At 53.8% G+C, this 16,770-nt stretch overlaps 2 protein-coding genes across 11 annotated transcripts in view; one reads left to right on the top strand and one right to left on the bottom strand.

Moving 5' to 3' along the window:
- The window catches only part of CDC42BPA (CDC42 binding protein kinase alpha), a 314,468-nt gene extending 300,690 nt beyond the window's left edge, over positions 1-13,778 (top strand). For 6 of the 10 annotated variants that reach the window (XM_034666613.1, XM_011232993.3, XM_034666614.1 and 3 more), the window contains 4 exons: positions 1,677-1,862; positions 4,492-4,609; positions 9,363-9,520; positions 9,933-13,778. In XM_034666613.1, the coding sequence (XP_034522504.1) occupies positions 1,677-1,862; positions 4,492-4,609; positions 9,363-9,520; positions 9,933-10,064 (594 nt within the window). In that variant the 3' untranslated portion in view covers positions 10,065-13,778. The remainder of the gene's footprint in view (positions 1-1,676; positions 1,863-4,491; positions 4,610-9,362; positions 9,521-9,932) is intronic. The other 4 variants (XM_002925755.4, XM_002925754.4, XM_034666611.1 and 1 more) reach the window with 1 other exon arrangement.
- Positions 13,779-15,127: 1,349 nt separating this feature from the next.
- The window catches only part of COQ8A (coenzyme Q8A), a 34,352-nt gene continuing 32,709 nt past the window's right edge, over positions 15,128-16,770 (bottom strand). The window contains exons 14-15 of the mRNA XM_034666615.1: positions 16,579-16,665; positions 15,128-15,953 (exon numbers count right to left, since the gene is read on the bottom strand). Coding sequence (XP_034522506.1) covers positions 15,660-15,953; positions 16,579-16,665 — 381 coding nt within the window. The 3' untranslated portion in view covers positions 15,128-15,659. The remainder of the gene's footprint in view (positions 15,954-16,578; positions 16,666-16,770) is intronic.

Raw genomic sequence — 16,770 nt, 5'->3', positions numbered from 1 at the left:
TGAAAAGTTTCCAAAAATTAAGATGAATTAAATTCACCTACCGTTAACGTGTCAGAAGAGCTTTCAAACCCCAGAGCTCCGTGTTATCATCCGTGCAAAGAGCAGCATGTATCCCAGACATTTTTTTCCCCCAGACATTTTTATGTTTTAACTTACTCACATCAGTACTGTTTTCCTGGGAAATACTTATGAGCTTAGAGAGTTTATTGGATATTTTTAGAAGCTCTTCTGTGTACCAAAATGACACTGATAGAGGATTGTTTGCCTCACAAATGTGCAAGAGATCATCAGGATGAGGGAGTCCTGGGTCCGATGGGAGCCCTTCACGCATGCGGCAGTGTGGCAGGAGGGTATCGGCTGTCAGTAGGAAGCGGCGCTTGGGACTGAGAAGCACATACTGCATTAGCTCCTCGAATCCTGGTTGTCCTTTGCTTTTGTTCATAGTGGGCACTGGCAACAGAGGGCAGATTTTTCTGCAGTTGAATACAAGAATAGTAGTTTATCTCCAGAAGATTTATTTTTGGCCCATGACATTTCTCCTGGCCTTTTACCCATCCCTGGAGTTGTTCGTGAAGACCACGTCTCTAGCTCGGTGACCCCTTACCGCTCCGCGAAGTAATATTGCTTCTTCAAGTCAAAGTGACATTGACATCAGTAGTTTTTTTTCTTTTTGGAAATAACCTTGGAAAGCACTGGTTCACGCCCATCTCTAAACTTCAAACAGTATCTTATAGAAGAGCTTTTGTTTAAGTCTCCATAAGTTGCCAGGTTTTGTTAAGCAAAGCCGGCTCATCGGCTCATCGCAGCTCGCAGCTCGGGAGGGCGTGTTCCACCAGCTTTCTCCCCACAAGTCCTTCCCTCCCACCCCTGAACACCTTGGCCACTCCAGGCCTGAACCTTGAAAATGCCGCTCAGAAATGGTGGCTGGGTGCTGAATGACGGCTCCCAGATTACTCAGAAGTCATTGTACCTGAAAAACTGGAGTCCTCCATTTGAAAAGCTTTTTCTGTATCTTTAAAATTATGTTATTTTATGTTTTAATACACCCAGACGTGGAAGGGAAGATTTTTTCCCCTTGTTAAAAACAAACCTGTCCTTTTGGGTGTCTGAGTGGACAGGTTTGGGCTGTTGAGAGTCATGCCAGTGATTAGGTCTTCCTCAGTCCCTCACTGCTCTTGTCAGAGGAAAATAAGATCCGTAAAAACAAACACACGTCCAGAGTCTGTAGATCCCAGGAAATGGTTTCCGGTTTCTCCAGAAACAGTTTCATAGCACTTCTGGCTGTGGGTTCGCTGCTCTTTCGCTTTCTTGCTTTTTCTGTCCTTGTTGTTGGTATATTTTTGCCATATTTTGATTCTATCGCATAAGAAAATCCTGAACTAAACTCTGAAAGTCTCCTTGTGTCTCCACAAGTCCAGTTTTTGCTCACTTGATGATAGTAGTAAAAAAGTATAATCTTATAAAGCAAATGATCTTTTGCACATCAGCTGCTTTGGTTACCGCAGGGGGATTACAAAATTTACCTCTCTAAGGCCTGAAAGTATTTCATGAAGGACTCGGTTCTGATGTGAGATCTGTCATTCCTGCTCCATGCATGCTGTGAAATGTCACGTATGACCAGTGAATCCGTTCTCATGACCTTACGACTTCTGTTCTTCTTCCTGTCATTTCGTTAGCCAGGCTTCCCTCATCCATCCCCTCATCATCACTCCGGCCTGATCTCCTCTCCGATCAACTTTGAGCACATCTATCACATGACTGTTAATTCTGCTGAAAAATTTCTCTCTCCTGATTCCATAAACCCCGAGTATTCCCCGTCTCTGCGCTCTGTCCCCGGTACACCAAGCTTTATGACTCTGAGGGTATGAACAGCTGAGTCAGGGGTTAACTTCCACTAACCGTGTGCGGACATCCTGTAGCTTGCTTGACAAGTAACTGTGCTGGGGGGCGGGGGGGACCTTTGTGAGCGTGTGCCTTCGGCTTGCTTCTCCTGCGAAACCTCTGTTCTTCCTCCTCCTCCTCTTCGAGTTTGTTTCTTTTTTTGAGGAAACACATGAAGACGGGAGGATTTCACTTTTAGTTTTTAAACAGTGGTGGAGGGTTTTTTTATGTTTCATAGAGGATTTTCCCATCGTCATTTTTCCCTTTCTAGATACCATCATTAAAAATAGCCCCTGTGTGGGTCTTTATTCTGTTTAAACAAACAAAAAAGGGAATCCCAGAATTTCTCCATTTTTTTATAGCTCATTTAGCCTAGAACCAGTTTGATTCAGAGACAATTTTTTCAGTTAGTGACACTCAAGTCTGTGGCAGGACCTAGCCACAGGCCTTCTTTCTACAATAAACCCCTTTTTGAAAAGTTTAAAAATCTCCCAGGTAAAAATTACGATAGTATTAACGAGTCACAGGAAAAATGAGAAAAAGAAGATAATGTCACTAATCTTCCAGGTACTGATAGGCCTTTCATTCCAGCCAGGATCCAAGATCTAACAACTAAATCAGAGGGAGAACTGACACAAAGGGGCTGCATTCAGAAGGACTGTGGCCCGTGCTGGCGGCCCCTTCGGCTCAGCCTGATAGCTTTGTAACCGGGGGCCTTGCAGTGGCCAGAGAGCCGGTGGCCCGCAAGGCAGATTATCCGTACTTCCACCAGAACCACACGCTTAGCTAACTCCTCAGGAACGTTTTCTCAAGTTCATTTTGCAGATAAGATGCTTGGATTCTGTCCTGCACACCAGTGTCTTGCAGCGCCCCCTGACTTAGCAAAATAGTAGCACCAATTTTTTTATTTGCATAGAAAACTATAGGGTAAGTTTATTTTTGTGTTTTTGTTTGTATTAGAAAAGTAGCCTAAATTATAATGTTTGAAATGGCATTGACACGAAACTATATAATGTCATTTCAATGTCTTACTTGACAAAATGAGATCAATGATGATAAAAATAAGACTTAGTTTGCTTGGTAACAGATTGCAAGGGGTGGATTCCAGAGGAGTGTTGTAGAACTTAATTGGTCAGAATTGTTTCCATGAAAGATGACAGAGACGTACTGTAAGTCAGTCCTTTGCTAGTTAGGAACACTGTCGTCAGTGGAAGTTTCCCCCTAATCCAAAGCATATTTGCACACAGAAGAGGCCAGCAAAGCTGGTTTCCTGGCACTTTAGACGAAAGTTGAACTCCAGCTGAATGAATGGTAAACCGTCTTCTGTGGAGTTTTTCCTCACAAAACGTGCCTTCTGTGAGTCAGTCTTTTATTACTTGAGCATCTGTGTTACTAAACCACTGGTATATTTTTACAGGCTTAATTTATGCCATTTATTCGAGGCTGGGTTTGTTCTGGGGGGAAGGGCACCACCGAGGTGTCAGAAGCCTTACAGCAGAAACAGTCAAGATGCAGAGTTTGAAACTGACCTTCCCATCCCCTTGCTCTCTCCTCGGCCGTGCCTGTCACTGCTGTCTCGGGGGCTGCTTCTCTGTGCGTGGATGTTAAAATGCTGGCGCTCTTTCAGTTGCAATTGTTTTATTTTCTTAGAGGGAAAAAGGGAAAGCATTTGCTTTGAATAAGTAACACACTAAGAATTAAATGGACTTTGCAGATTTGGTCTGTGACCCAGTATGGCAGGGGTTGGCTCTGCGGCCCGCTGGCTCTCCACCGGCGTGGCTCCTGAGTTCTTCACGCGATATTAACATGTGTTTTCCTGACTGCCGACCTTGGCCCAATGTTAGTTGTTTTGACACAATCTTCTCTCAGGCGTCAGCCACCCCTCCTTCTGGTCTCCAGCGTTTCGGTGCATCGAGGCGGCCAAGTGCTTTCTGTTCTCAGCCAAGTTCAGACAGCTCATTCTCCACGCCTCCTTTCAAGCCGTGTAGGACTTTCAAAGTACTCACTGGCCCATTTTTCTACCCGGAACCCCGAAGCCATTCCATAATGTGATGGAAAACTTCTCCAACCAGTGTTGCCAAGTGAGGTCACTTCCCCCTGGCTGTGGGGACGTGCTGTCTGGGGCCCACAGCACCGCTCCGCCAGCCTGGGAAGTGGGGTTGTGACCGTGTCGCCCAGTACATTTACTGGAGAAAAATACAGTCCTCATTGCCGTGCCTCCAAGCCAGCTTATTCTGTTCAGCTAGTGGAGTGAGTCATCCTAGTAGAAATCTCAGAGTAGCAGAAACTTTGTGTCCATTATCTGCAAACGTCCATGTAATTCTGCACTTTGCTGTCCCTTCTAACCATGTAACTTTTACTTAACTTTGTCACAACAAAGAGAACTCCTGTTTACTGATAACCATCTTACTAAGTACGAGGATGAGCACTTCCCTTGACTGGGGCCAGGTGACTTCTGTTAGGGTTTCATACTTTTGGGGGCAGGGGGGATTATGCAGTCTGTTCACTCTGGTCAAGATCATTTGTTGAAATTAAAGCGAGAAGTAGACATCTCTGCAGAAAATCACTTTCTCTCTGGCTGAAGAGTTTCTCTCTGTGTTTTGCTTTCAGAACCCTCGGCCTCAGGAAAGTCGGACGGTGTTCAGCGGCTCAGTCAGTATTCCATCCATCACCAAATCCCGCCCTGAGCCCGGCCGCTCCATGAGCGCCAGCAGCGGCCTGTCAGCGAGTAAGTGCTGCCCGCGGGAGCCCGGGGCCCCCTGCTCTCGCCTGTCCCACGCATGCACGCTCTCGGGCTGTGCCGAGGAAGCACACGTGCGCTTGTGGGGGAAATGATCGTGGGGTGCCTTTCAAGCTCATGGTGCACCTGGGAGACAGGCACTTTATACCACAAGTTGTGATGATCGAGGCTGCGAAGGAAAGAAATAGGGCACCGTCAGAGAGTAACAAGGGGTGGCCGTTGGGGATGAAGCCACACTGAGAGGAATTAGGAAGGTCACGTGCCCTCCCGACGGGCAAAGCCGTGTCTGAGTCATGTTTGATGAATTGCAAGAAGGCAAGTGTGGCCACCTGGTAGTCAGGGAGTGACCCACGAAATAAAGCACAATAGGGAGGCAAGGGTCAGATCAAGCAGGACCGTGCCGAGCAAGCTAGAGTGTTTTATTAGAAACGCAACAGGACGCCTCTAAAGAATTTAGAGGGATGGGGCGCCTGAGTGGCACAGCGGTTAAGCGTCTGCCTTCGGCTCAGGGCGTGATCCCGGCGTTCCGGGATCGAGCCCCACGTCAGGCTCCTCTGCTGAGAGCCTGCCTTCTTCCTCTCCCACTCCCCCTGCTTGTGTTCCCTCTCTCGCTGACTGTCTCTATCTCTGTCAAATAAATCAATAAAAAATCTTAAAAAAAAAAAAGAATTTAGAGGGAATCCAAAGGGAAGGACCTTTCTCCAATTTACATTTTTAAAAACACCCTGTGACTGCCAGGTGGAGACTGGACACAGGGCAAGCTCCGTCCATCCTGCTGGGGCTTCAGAGCAGCCAGCAGGGGACGGCCCCGGGGGATGGCGGCGGAGGAGGGGAGAGGGGAGAGGGGAGACGTGTCAGGGTGAAATCAGTAAGGCCTGGCGGGGAGTTAGTTGTGGGAGGCGAGGGAGAGCGAAGAGTTCTGGGTGACCCTCGGTTTCTTGCTGGACCAGGGACGGGGGCGAGGTGGGGGGCAGAGTGGGGGGCAGGGTTCTGGAAGGACCGGCAGAACATGAGGAAGGTTCAAGATCGTAGTGTTGGGATGGAGTTTGCCATTGATCCAGTGAACATCCAGGAGACGGCAGGTCTTCTGCTGGGGCGCGGGGGGGTACAGTCGCATGTGACCGAGCACCTGCTTCCTCGCGGCTCGCCGTCTTTATTGTCCGCCTCTCTCCTTTCACCCTGAACCTCAGCGTCTTTTGTCTTATACTCTGCCTAGAACCCTGCGCTCAGGGGCCTTGGAGAGAAAACTCTGCTCTGTGCTGGGCGGGCGTCTGTGCGACTAGGACCGGGGGTGACTTCGGGGGTGGGGGGGCACGTGAAAAGCCTCTGAGGAAAAGCGCAGGGACGCCAGCGGCCGCCTGCCCCCGAGTGAGGGCTGGACAGAGGTGGCATCTGACGGCAGCAAGTAGAAGTCAGTCTTGTTGAACTCAGAGAGCTCGGGTAGTTTGTGGATCACAAGCCTTGAGCTTCGTCGGACGGTCAGCGTGGCTTCTGATTTGGGGGGAGATCGTTCGTAGCCTCGGGCTGCTCTTCCGCCGCTTTCTCAGAGGCAGCATGGCATCAGCCGAGAGGTCAGACGCTGTGAGTGCAGGGTGCCCCCCAAGGTGCAGGTGCCTCTCTTGACACCCACAGCTGGCCCCCAGGGGACACGATCGAGCTTCGGTTTCCCATGAAGTCACTTAGTGAGAAATCGTATCTGTGGCCTCTGGTCCTTGAGCGCTGGCTGTCGGAGCGGACGTCCCTGCTGCCGACGGGGCTTGTTGTTCCCGCCCTGGCGCCAGAGATGGGTGATGCTCTAACAGGTACCTCTCATGCAGAACATGGTACCCCAAAACTCCGATCGAAATGATGATCCGGGGGCGCCTGGGGGACTCAGTGAAGTGTCTGCCTTTGGCTCAGGTCATGATCTCAGGGTCGTGGGGTCGAGCCCTGCATCGGGCCCCACACTGGGCGTGGAGCCTGCTTGGCATTCTCTCTCGCCCTCTCTTAAAAAAAAAAGAAAAAATGATCATTGATTATGTCTGTTTCTGAGGGTGAGGGATCTGGGAGCGGCTGAGTTGCCCTGCTCATCTCAGAGTCCCTATAGCTGTGGCTGGAGCGTGAGCGGCCAGCCTCTCACGTGGCTGTGGCTGCTTCCCCCGAGCAGGTGGCCAGGGAGGCAGCCAGACGGAAACAGCATATTTTTTACAATCTCCTCTCCTGGGGACTCCCCGCCCCTCACGCGGGGCGCTATGGAGCACACAGACCCATGGCTGGGGTGGGAGTACCAGGGCAGTTGTGGGCCTGATGACCCCTGTGTCACTGCCTCTTGAGAGCATCGCTGCCCCAGGTGTGGCCCTGACCACAGTGAAAAATCCAGCCAGTTGGGAAAGTGATAACCATTTTATTTTCTTCTTATGGATGATGGCTACATGAGATAATGGATTTACGTTATAACTTGCTATACGTTCTCAAGACTTGAGATGCAAAGAGAGTTTACAGCATTAACAGCTAAGTCTACAATCCCTTCTCCAAAACCCTTGGGGCCAGATGTTGTTTTTGTTTGTTTTCAGGATTCAGATTTTAAATATATATATATGTTAGAAAGGAATCTACCATATAATGTGTTACATTCCAGTAAGATCCTGCCAGCACCCACAAACAGATCCATATTTATACAGCCAAATCCATGACTGGTCACACTATAAATATATAAATAAACGTAGTCTTACAATAAACTCTGTAGTCAGCCTCCAGTTAGCTCAGATTAGGTTCGCCACTGCGTGAGTTTACATCAAGCTTATGAAAACATTTTCAGTTTTCAGGACTTCGGTTTTATGGAACGGCAGGTAAAGATGGGACCTGTAATGCAGGCATGTGCAGGGCTGAGGCGGCCAGCTCCCCAAGAGGGCCACAGTGATGGGCCTCTGTCCCTGCTGACTGTGCCCACCAGGTCTGCAGGAACCCAGCAGGCGTGGCCTCCTTGAGGTCCTTGGTAAGAGGAATCCCAAGGGGCAACTTCTGTGTCCAGTGCCTCCTGGCTTTCAGAAGAGTCCAGCTCACGTGAGAAGGTTCCAGAAGGACAGCCGAGAGAGGCACAAGAAGGAATAGGGGACCCTGTTGTCCGTCTCCACAACCAGAAGCACAGATCTTCCAGAGCAAGACTCAGGATGGCTTCAGGACATGAAGTCAGAGCCACACAGAGATTCCCACTGTGGCTCCATCCTGGTCCCCCCAAGGAGGCAGACCCACTCCTGGCAGCAGCTGGCTCACTGGGGAGCCTCGAGTCTCCTGAGTTCACACAGAGTCAGACACCTCGCCGCCCAAGCCCCAGAGCCATCAGCCAGCACTCTTTAGAAGAGGCCGTGCCCAATTGTGTGGCCTCAGTCAGCGGGACCACAGTCCTCAGACGGTCCCCAGGCCCCTTTGGCTGGTCAATCAAAATAGCCCTGCTTTCATGTGTGAAGATTGGAGTGGTCGAGTGTAACTTTTCTTCGAAAGGAACATTCCTAAAGTTCGTTCTTAAAGTGTAAGTCCCTGAGGTGGCATTAATGCCTTCTGTTGTACGAAGGGCCCTAGAATAGAGGCAAGGAGACGGGTGAGCATCGGGTGAACCCTGAGCAGGCCCCCCGTGCGCCTACGCTTCCCACTGTGTTCTCCACCTACCCAGGGCTGCTGTTCCCACAAAATCCCCATAAAGTAGAAGTCATTCTCGTATCTACGGATGGAAACCGAGGCTCGGGAAGGTAGGAGAACGTGCTCGAGCTCGCACAGTTAACAAGCAGAGCAGCAGAAGCTGCTGGCACTGTGGATGTTCTATTCGGAATAACAGAATTGGCACAAAATAAAATACAGCTTCCGTGGCACTGAGGCAGGCATGGAATTGGGATGAGCTTGGCCTTCAGTGAGGCCGTGACCCAAGGACCCAGGAGAGCCCCTCAGAAAAGTCAGGCACGCCTTCATGGCGACACGATGCGCGGTGTGCACGCAGCGTCGGGAGCCGGTGCAGGGGTCGTTACGGTGACGCGCGGGCTTCTGCAGCCCAGCGGGCCCCGGGCGGAAGCCGGCCCGAGTCACCAAGCGTGGGGCCTCTCCGGACAGGTTCCTGCCCCGGCGTGGATGGGGACTTATGTACTCTCACGGCCGTGAGATGCTTGAGGTGCTGGACACGGTCCTCTTTCGATGCTCTTACTTACTGAACTCTTAGTGTAAAAACACTAAATTGGGATTTGTTCAACCAGAAACAAGTGGAAACGGTCACGGTCTGTATCTTACATGAAAACCTCTGCAGTCTCTTTAGACCCGTGGTCTTAATATGGAAGCTCAGCAAGATAAAAACGTTTTTTAAGCAAAAACTGAAGAACAAGAAGGAATGCTGAGAGCTTTAAATAGGTCCGAACAATTCCTCAGTATTTCAAGGGTTTTCCGTCATCCTTCTCCCTCTTCTGCGTGGCGCTGGTCCCTCCTCGAGGCGGTTCGGCTCTGAGACCAAACTAGAGGGGGATTTTACAGAAACTCCCCTCACTTTGGCATCTCGGGCTTCTTGCCCTGTGGGACGAAGCTGCTTCTCTAGTGTCCCTTTGCTTTTCATGCAAATTCTCCAGCAGTGACGTGATGGGTGCAAAGGCCGGTGGCCTGGAGAACACTGCCTCTCGGCGGCTGGCCCCGGGGTCTCCCCCGTCTGCATGCTTTCTGTGGGGCCGTCCCCTCGGCCGTCCGTGTGCGATGCTCAGCCAAGCCTTACCTGAATGCTGTCCTGCAGGGTCGTCTGCACAGAACGGCAGTGCATTAAAGAGAGAATTCTCCGGGGGAAGCTACAACACAAAGTGGCAGCCCATGGCCTCCCCGTCGGAGGGCTCCTTGTCCTCCGGAGGCATGGACCAGGGAAGTGACGCCCCAGCCAGGGACTTCGATGGAGAGGTGAGTGGGGCGTGGGCAGCAGCGACGTTCGGTCTGGCTTGTGCACTTAGCGAAGTGATGCCCCCACCTTGAGAGTGGCCTCCTCCGGCAGTCGGGGGGCGGGACTCAGGGGCACGCTCAGGGGGGGGCTGGGGTCCGGCTTGGCGGGTCGCCTGCGCTGCATACCGCAGTTTTGCACAGATGTAACAGCCTTTGTGTGACACGGACCCACACTTCTAAAGGCCTGCAGAAAGGACTTGAACTTTTGCCCTATTCCGCGCCCTTTTTTGGCCTCAGAAAAGGGGTTTCATTACTGACAGTAGATCAGTCCCCCCGGCTTACTTGCTCAGGGTGGCCGCGGTCACCTGTGGGGGGCCGCGCCCCTCCTGCGCCTCTGCCTCTCACTGTCGTCCGTCCTCTCGGGGCCCCGCAGGACTCGGATTCCCCGAGGCACTCCACAGCTTCCAACAGCTCCAACCTGAGCAGCCCGCCCAGCCCGGTGTCGCCCCGGAAGACCAAGAGCCTCTCCTTGGAGAGCACCGACCGCGGGAGCTGGGACCCGTGAGCGGCTCCGGCGCTCGCAGCGGACGCCAGAGCGGCTTCTCCCTCTCGGCCCCTCCACTGCCGTCTCCGCGTCCGTCCCCCGCCCCTGCCGGGAAGGCTCAGGGCCCGTGGCAGGAGCAGGGTGGGGGCTCGGGGACGCGGACGATCGCACTTGCAGCCCCCCGCCCCTGCGCCCCCTCGACTTAACAGCAGCAGCCATCAAGGCAGACTTCCATGAGCGGCTTCACTGAATATCGATTCCATTTCACACACTTAGAGTTGCTTCCCACCATCGTGTCCCCCTCCCCGAAGGTAGCTCGAGTAGACAGACCTCGCAGACGTGCGCGGGAAGAACGTCAGGCGGACTGGTTTGCACGGCAGAGCCTCCGCGCGGGGGCAGCGCCGGGTCCCCCAGCCGCCCCCGCCCTCCTCCTGCGCCCACAGCCAATGTCGACCTGATCGTTGCCAGTAAATCCTTATTCACTAAAACAGTGCGTATTTTACTACAATACAGAGTTTAAATAAGTACACAAATGTAGAGGTTAAATACTGAATGTATATAGTAAAAAGCATCTTGTATTCAGCAAAAGATGGATTCCTATATAAGAGAGAGATCATTTAATTTAAAGAAATGTGTTGTTTCTCGTCTGTTTTCCAGCTAAATAATTTAAAGGGTAGGAAGGCCTCAAGCTGACATTCTAGACCTTGGTAGAAGCAGAGCGAGAAGGGTCAGAGTTCCCTCTCTGGTCACGGCCGCGGTCCCCGGAAGAGCTGCAGGAAAACATTCCGAAACTCTGTCTGGCCGCTCTGGGCTGTGGCCCGAGCACCTGACCAAACCCTGGACGCCCCTTCAGTGACAGCGTCAACAGGCAAATTTACTTCCAGGTCTTTCACTAGTGGTAGGATTCAAACCACACTCCACAGCTTTTATTGTATTTTGGTATTTTCTGCAGATGAATGTAGAAATGTGGTCTCGTCACCTCCTGAGCCCTTCCACTGAAAGCACGCAAGGGATGTTGTGGCTTCTGAAGGTCCCTAAAAAGGTTCCTAGACGTGCGTTCCACCTGGGCTAACTCCGTTCTTCCCTGCGTTGCCAGGACACGTCCTTGGCCGGGCCCCCTCAGAGAAGCCCGAGAGTTTAATTACCAAATAATAGAAAACCTCAAATGCAAGGACTTGAACAGCCTTAACCAAATACTCTTTCCCGCCCCTGGTGGAAACAAGTGTGCGGCCCGCCAGGCAGGGGGCCTGGCGGCGCTCCTGCTGTTCCTGCCGCTGCTGGGAAGCGTGTGCACAACCCGGAGGGCTGGAGTCCTTCACAGTTAGTTCCCCAGTTAAGCACATGAGCAGTGAAAGAGAAATAAAAATATCTCGTGGAAGTCAAGAGAATCTGGCTCTCTTCCGTTCTATCTAAATTTCCCTGAGCTCTAGCAACGAGAGTTCCTCCTTTCTCTCAGCTTCGGTGAGTGTGGAGCCTTAGTCGCAGTGTCCGAGCGCCGTGTCCCCTGGGGTGCCCGCTTCTCAGCGGAGCTGGGACCGTGTCCGGTTGCTGCTGCTCTGAGAAGGCGCCCGAGGCTCTGTGAGGGGAGAGACGACCCACGGGGGCCGCCTGCTGGTCCTCTCTCCATCTTTCTGCTTCGGGGAAAGAGGTGCCGTGTGAGATGCTCTTGTACGTCCGGATGCCCAGGATCAGACCTTGAGTTTGGTCCCTGCCCTGTGGCCCGGCAGGCCTGTCCGCAAGTTTGGCACTTCCTCCCGAGGGGAGGGAAGCCACCACCAGCGGCCGCTGCCTGTCCTCCCGACCTCCCCGGCCCCTTGCCTCTCCCCTCCCTGGCTCCCCAGCCGTGAGTCACGGGACTCCACACTAAGCCATTCATTGTAGCTTCGACAACTGCGTGTGAATTTGTGTTGCCTGTAGGTGCTTCTCTTTTAAAGATGCTTTTAGGATCTGAGTGTCACCCTACCTGAGGTCCGGCAGCACTGCGGGGGTCACGGCAGCGAGAGGGCCCCCGAAGGTGGGGGTGACGCGGTCGCTGCCCGCCCCCCAGCACTTTGTGCTCGGTGCCCAGCAGTCTGGAGTCGCGTAGAGCACACCCGGACAGGACCGACCCTGACGGCAGGAGTGTGGGGGAGAAACGCTGCCTCAGGGAACAGTTGGGGCGGGGGGGCAGCTCTTCTTAAGATAACAATCCTTCTCCTGGGCTTACCCCCTCAGATACGAAGCTGTTACCTGCAGAAGTTCCTGAGAAGAATGATCTGAAAAGGCAGGGAATGGGTTCTAGGGAAACAGAAAACCTACTGATGGTTCAGAGGGATCAGGAGCAAAGGTCAGGGAGGAGGGAATGCTGCCCGAAGTCTTGGCTCTCTTCTCTTGCAGGACCTCTTAAAATCACGTCTGGCAGCAGGCACGCATTTCACAGTAGGAAGGACAGCTCAGTGTGAGGCATTTCTGGAATAGTCTGTATGTATTGGTATTTTGGTGCTATCTATGTCCAGCCAATTTGTTGTCTACCCTTGAATTCTAATTTAATCTTGTGTGCTCTGGGTATATAAAAATTATATGCATATACATATATATATAGTTCTTTTTGCCAAAAACAAAGCCTTCCTCCTCGTCAAATGCTCACTAAAGCAGATTTCACTTTTGTAGTTGTGGGCACACGCACGCACCCCTACGTCAGCGATGCACACTCGTCTCCGGGAGCACAGTTGGAAGGTTCGGGGATGGAGCTGGAAGGGCCCATCTGTTCAGTTTCCCATGCGGTTCTCGCACCCAGGCTTCTGGGAAGAATCTGAACTTGCTGTTATGTTTGCAGCAACAGTTTGTCATTCCTGGCTGGCTCCCAGCCTCTCTCTGCCTTCCGTATGGTTAGAGTCCTGTCATTCCGTTACCTAGTGGCCACATCGACTTGCATTTCTGTGGACTCTCGGGTCTCCTCCAGAAGAACCGGAGAGGCTGCGGCCTCCCAGCCAAGCGGGCCGTGCAAGCCCTCCTCCCGGTGTCTGGACGGAGGGGCGCACCCCGCAGCGGTCAGACAGGGGTAGTGGGGCCCGCCACTCCCCCAGCTCTCTGGCCCAGCCCCTGAGTTAGTAGGTAAGCTGCATGACCGTTCGTTGCACTCGTTAGCCCTCTTTCCTTGTTCTGACTTTAATTATCACTCAAGTCCAGATTCTCTGCAGAGTCGGCTGGGTAAGAGGGCTGGGCTTCCTCTGGAGCCTTCAGCCACCCAGCACTGGCCACTAGGCCAAGCCTGCCCCATTCCCAGGGAGTGCTACACACGAGGGGCCGTGTCACTTACGGGGGCGACTGGCAAGAACAAACCTGGAAACTTCATGAAAACAAAATGACCTGCCTTTTTGTTTGATAGTGGAATATCATTTATTTTATAAATTTTTTAGGGTTTTTTCTCATTGTAATATTGTACAGTTTTGCATGGCCTAGGTGTAATCATTTTTTTGTTTAGAATATAATGCTGACAAATGTGTGTACGGAAGGGAAAAAGATACTGCTTTGGCCTGTTTCCTTTTGTTTCGTTTTTATGCCCTCGATGTCTTAGGGAGGTTTCTAAGCGATTCTCTGCTACCAGACAACGGTGTGGATTCTTTTGCACAGAAATATTTAAGGTGGGATAGTAAAAAATGTAACAAGACTCCTTGCCAATATTTTATGTTGGTATCACTTAATATTAACCAGAATTTGATGTATTGCAATAAAACAGGGAGCTGTTAGACCTGACGGTCTTGTCTTTCTTTCCCTGATTGAAAGGTCTGAGCAGTGGAGGAAAGGTGACTGACTCTTCTCGTCTTCCTAGATCCTGCTTCCTGCCGTTCCCCTTCCTCGTCCGGGCGCCCGCCTTAGTCTGCAGAAGGACGCAGGATTAGTTTAACAAGGGACTTTTCCTAGTTCCGCCCGTAGCTCAGGTAAGGGTGGCATTCCGTTCTCTTCCGGCTCGCACTTCCAGAATGCACGTCAGGCTGTGAGCAAGGTCAGGCCCTGCCCAAGGCTTCTGTGGCCCCCTCTGTGTGCACCTGCCCCCCACGGGGGACCCTTTGCGTGGCCAGACCACCCCCTCAACCTGTCACATCTGCACAGACCAGGTGGCCGGCTGGTTTTCTGTCTGCCGTTTGTGGGGGCAGCGGCAGACGCTTCAGGCACATTCGTGCCTCTACTCGTGTCCCGGACTTGGCTAGAACGGCCCATCCAGGGACGCGCAGCCAGCCCGCGGGCTCTTTACAGAGGAAATCTGAAGCCGGCTGCGCCTAGTTACCCTGGTTCCATTTCACGCGCAGTTGACCTTCCCAGTTGGCGGGTGAGAGCGGGGCTCGGCCGGCTTTCCGTAAAAGGCCGGTGAAAGCTTCCACTTTGCACACCCTGCGGCCACTGTCGTTGCCCCAAATGGCCCTAGCTCGGGAACAAATGAGCGTGGCTGTGTCCCCAGATGATGACTCCCACACGCACGCAGGTGGCCCGGTGTGGCCCTTGGGGAGCGGAGAGGGAGCTCGGGTCACATGGCTGCCCTCGTTCCCGATCCTGGGTCCAGGATCCTGACCCTCGCAGCCACGTGGACTTTGAGCCTGTTCGTCCTGCACCCTGCCCGCCCTGAATGTCCCAGAAGGCGGTGCATAAATTCAGAATGTATGTAAAACATGCACTAAAACAGCCTTCAAGAGGGCAACAGCCCTGAAGGGTTTGTAGCAGGTGGTGCCGGGCGCCAGACCCCCCCATCCTGTCCCGGAGCAGTCTCGTCCTGCACCCCCTGCTGCACCTGTCAGGGGGCCCCACAGCAGTGCTCACAGGTGCCTACACCTAGGAATTCAGGTTGCCATGGGAAAAGCCACAGGCGGGAGGTGTCCCTCAGCCGCAGTCTGTTCCCTCAAGATGCAGGCCAGCAGACCCTGCTGGCAGGGGGCTCTTCCATATTTGGGGTGGGGTGCAGGGGGCACGCCACCACCCCTGCCCGGTGAATTCGAGCTGAGCATTCGGGTGCAGCTGGAGGCAGCCTGCGGTAGGACACGGACCTTGGGCTGGTCCCCATCAGCTTGGTGCCCATTACGAGTAGAATTCACACCACGATGCTAAGAGGGTGGGTTTTTGTCTTTTTTAATATTGAAACAAATCAGACAATTACAAGAATTGTACAAAAATTAGCCTGTGGTGACCCCTCAGGTCTACCCGGGGGACATTGGCACATTCATCTCCTTCCACAAAAGCCCCGGGGCCTGGAGGGGGAAAGGGGGGCCCCCCACACAGACTTCTAGCACGGACTGCTCCCACCCCCTCCATGCACGGGTCCAGAGTGCACAGCCCAGCCCGAGAGCAGGCAGCGCCTCCCTGGTAAAATCGCGTTTGCTGGCACCGCTCGGGACACAGGCTGGAGCAAAGGGCAGAAAACACAAATCTCATTCTAGAAACACACAAGCCTCATCCTATACGTATGTATGTTCAGTAAAATCCAAAAAGGCTCCGTATTTCTGGCGGCAGGGACCCCACGGCAGTCCTCTCCCCCTCAGGCTGGCGTTCACAGGGGGAGACGGCTGTGTCCTCTCCTTGCAGAGCGTAAGCGCACGCTGAGCACACGCTGAGCCGGCCCGGCTGCCGCATCCCGGGCCAGGGGGCTCAAGCGGAGGGCCGTGCCTCCTGCTGCTTGCGGTAGTTGCTGTAGGCCTCCTCGAACATGGCCTTGCAGGGGAAGCGGGCCTTCAGCTTGGAGCAGATGAGGAAGGAGCCCCCCATCTTCCTGTGCAGGGAGTAGGTCTCCTCGGGGGGCGGGACGAGCCGGTGCTTCAACATGATGGGAATCAGGTTGTGGATCTTCTCGGTGGTGCTCTGTGTGCCGAAGTCGAAGGGCTCCTCCGAGGCGAACGCCTCCCCCAGGATGAGGATGGCGTCCAGGTGGGCATCCTCCATGGCCTGGAGGGGAGCGGAGGGTGAGTGGGGCCACGGCCCGTCCCGGAGTGTGCCCACCAGGCGGTGTTGAAGGGGAGGAGAGGCTCGGGGGCGCGTCTGCTGCCGAATGGGATTAAGGGTTGCTGGGGCCCAGGCACAGCGCCGCGGCCGAAGTCTTACGGCCTGTGGGCCTGTGCACCCCTCCTGGGGTGTGACCTGGACCCCTGACCTCCCCCCCCCGGGAAAGGGCTGCTTCTAGGGGGCTTTTGGTGACAGTGCAGGGGACAGGAACACAGACCAGCACCCCGCACTTAAAGGGCTGCAGAGACGGCTCCGGCCCCCTGCCAGCCTGCCCGCAGACCTCAGAAGGGGGGCCGGGCCGTCCACCCGCGCTCCCCCAGCCCCAGCTCTCCGGGCCATTGTGAGGGGTGCGGGCCTCCTGCCGGTCCCAAGGCTCTAATCACACCCTCATCCCGCCACACCCAGGGCCGCGATGGAGCAGGGGTGAAGCAGGGATGGAGCCGGCCAGAGGGCACTAACGCCTCTCACTTCAACCATTTATTAACTTGAGGTTTGGGGAAAAAGAGCCCACTGCCCACCCTCCCCACATGCGGGGCTTGTGGAGCCCCAGAGGCCCTGGGGAGCTGACCTTGACCTCGTAGCCGGTGAGGAACTTCATCTCTATGGACTTCTTCAGCACCTCCTCCCGGTCCCTGTCAGCAGCGGCCCTGATGATCTGGGCGGACGCCCAGGGAGGCCGTGAGCAGCAGGGGAGGAGGCGCTCCCGGGGCCCGGGGAGCCCCCAACAGCCTGCCCCCCGTCCCCTTCATTCCTTCCACCC

The sequence above is a fragment of the Ailuropoda melanoleuca genome, chromosome 8, assembly GCF_002007445.2.
Source record: "Ailuropoda melanoleuca isolate Jingjing chromosome 8, ASM200744v2, whole genome shotgun sequence".
NCBI lineage: Eukaryota > Metazoa > Chordata > Mammalia > Carnivora > Ursidae > Ailuropoda > Ailuropoda melanoleuca.
Note: the sequence above shows the minus strand (reverse complement) of the source record. Positions and strands in the feature narration are given on the sequence as shown.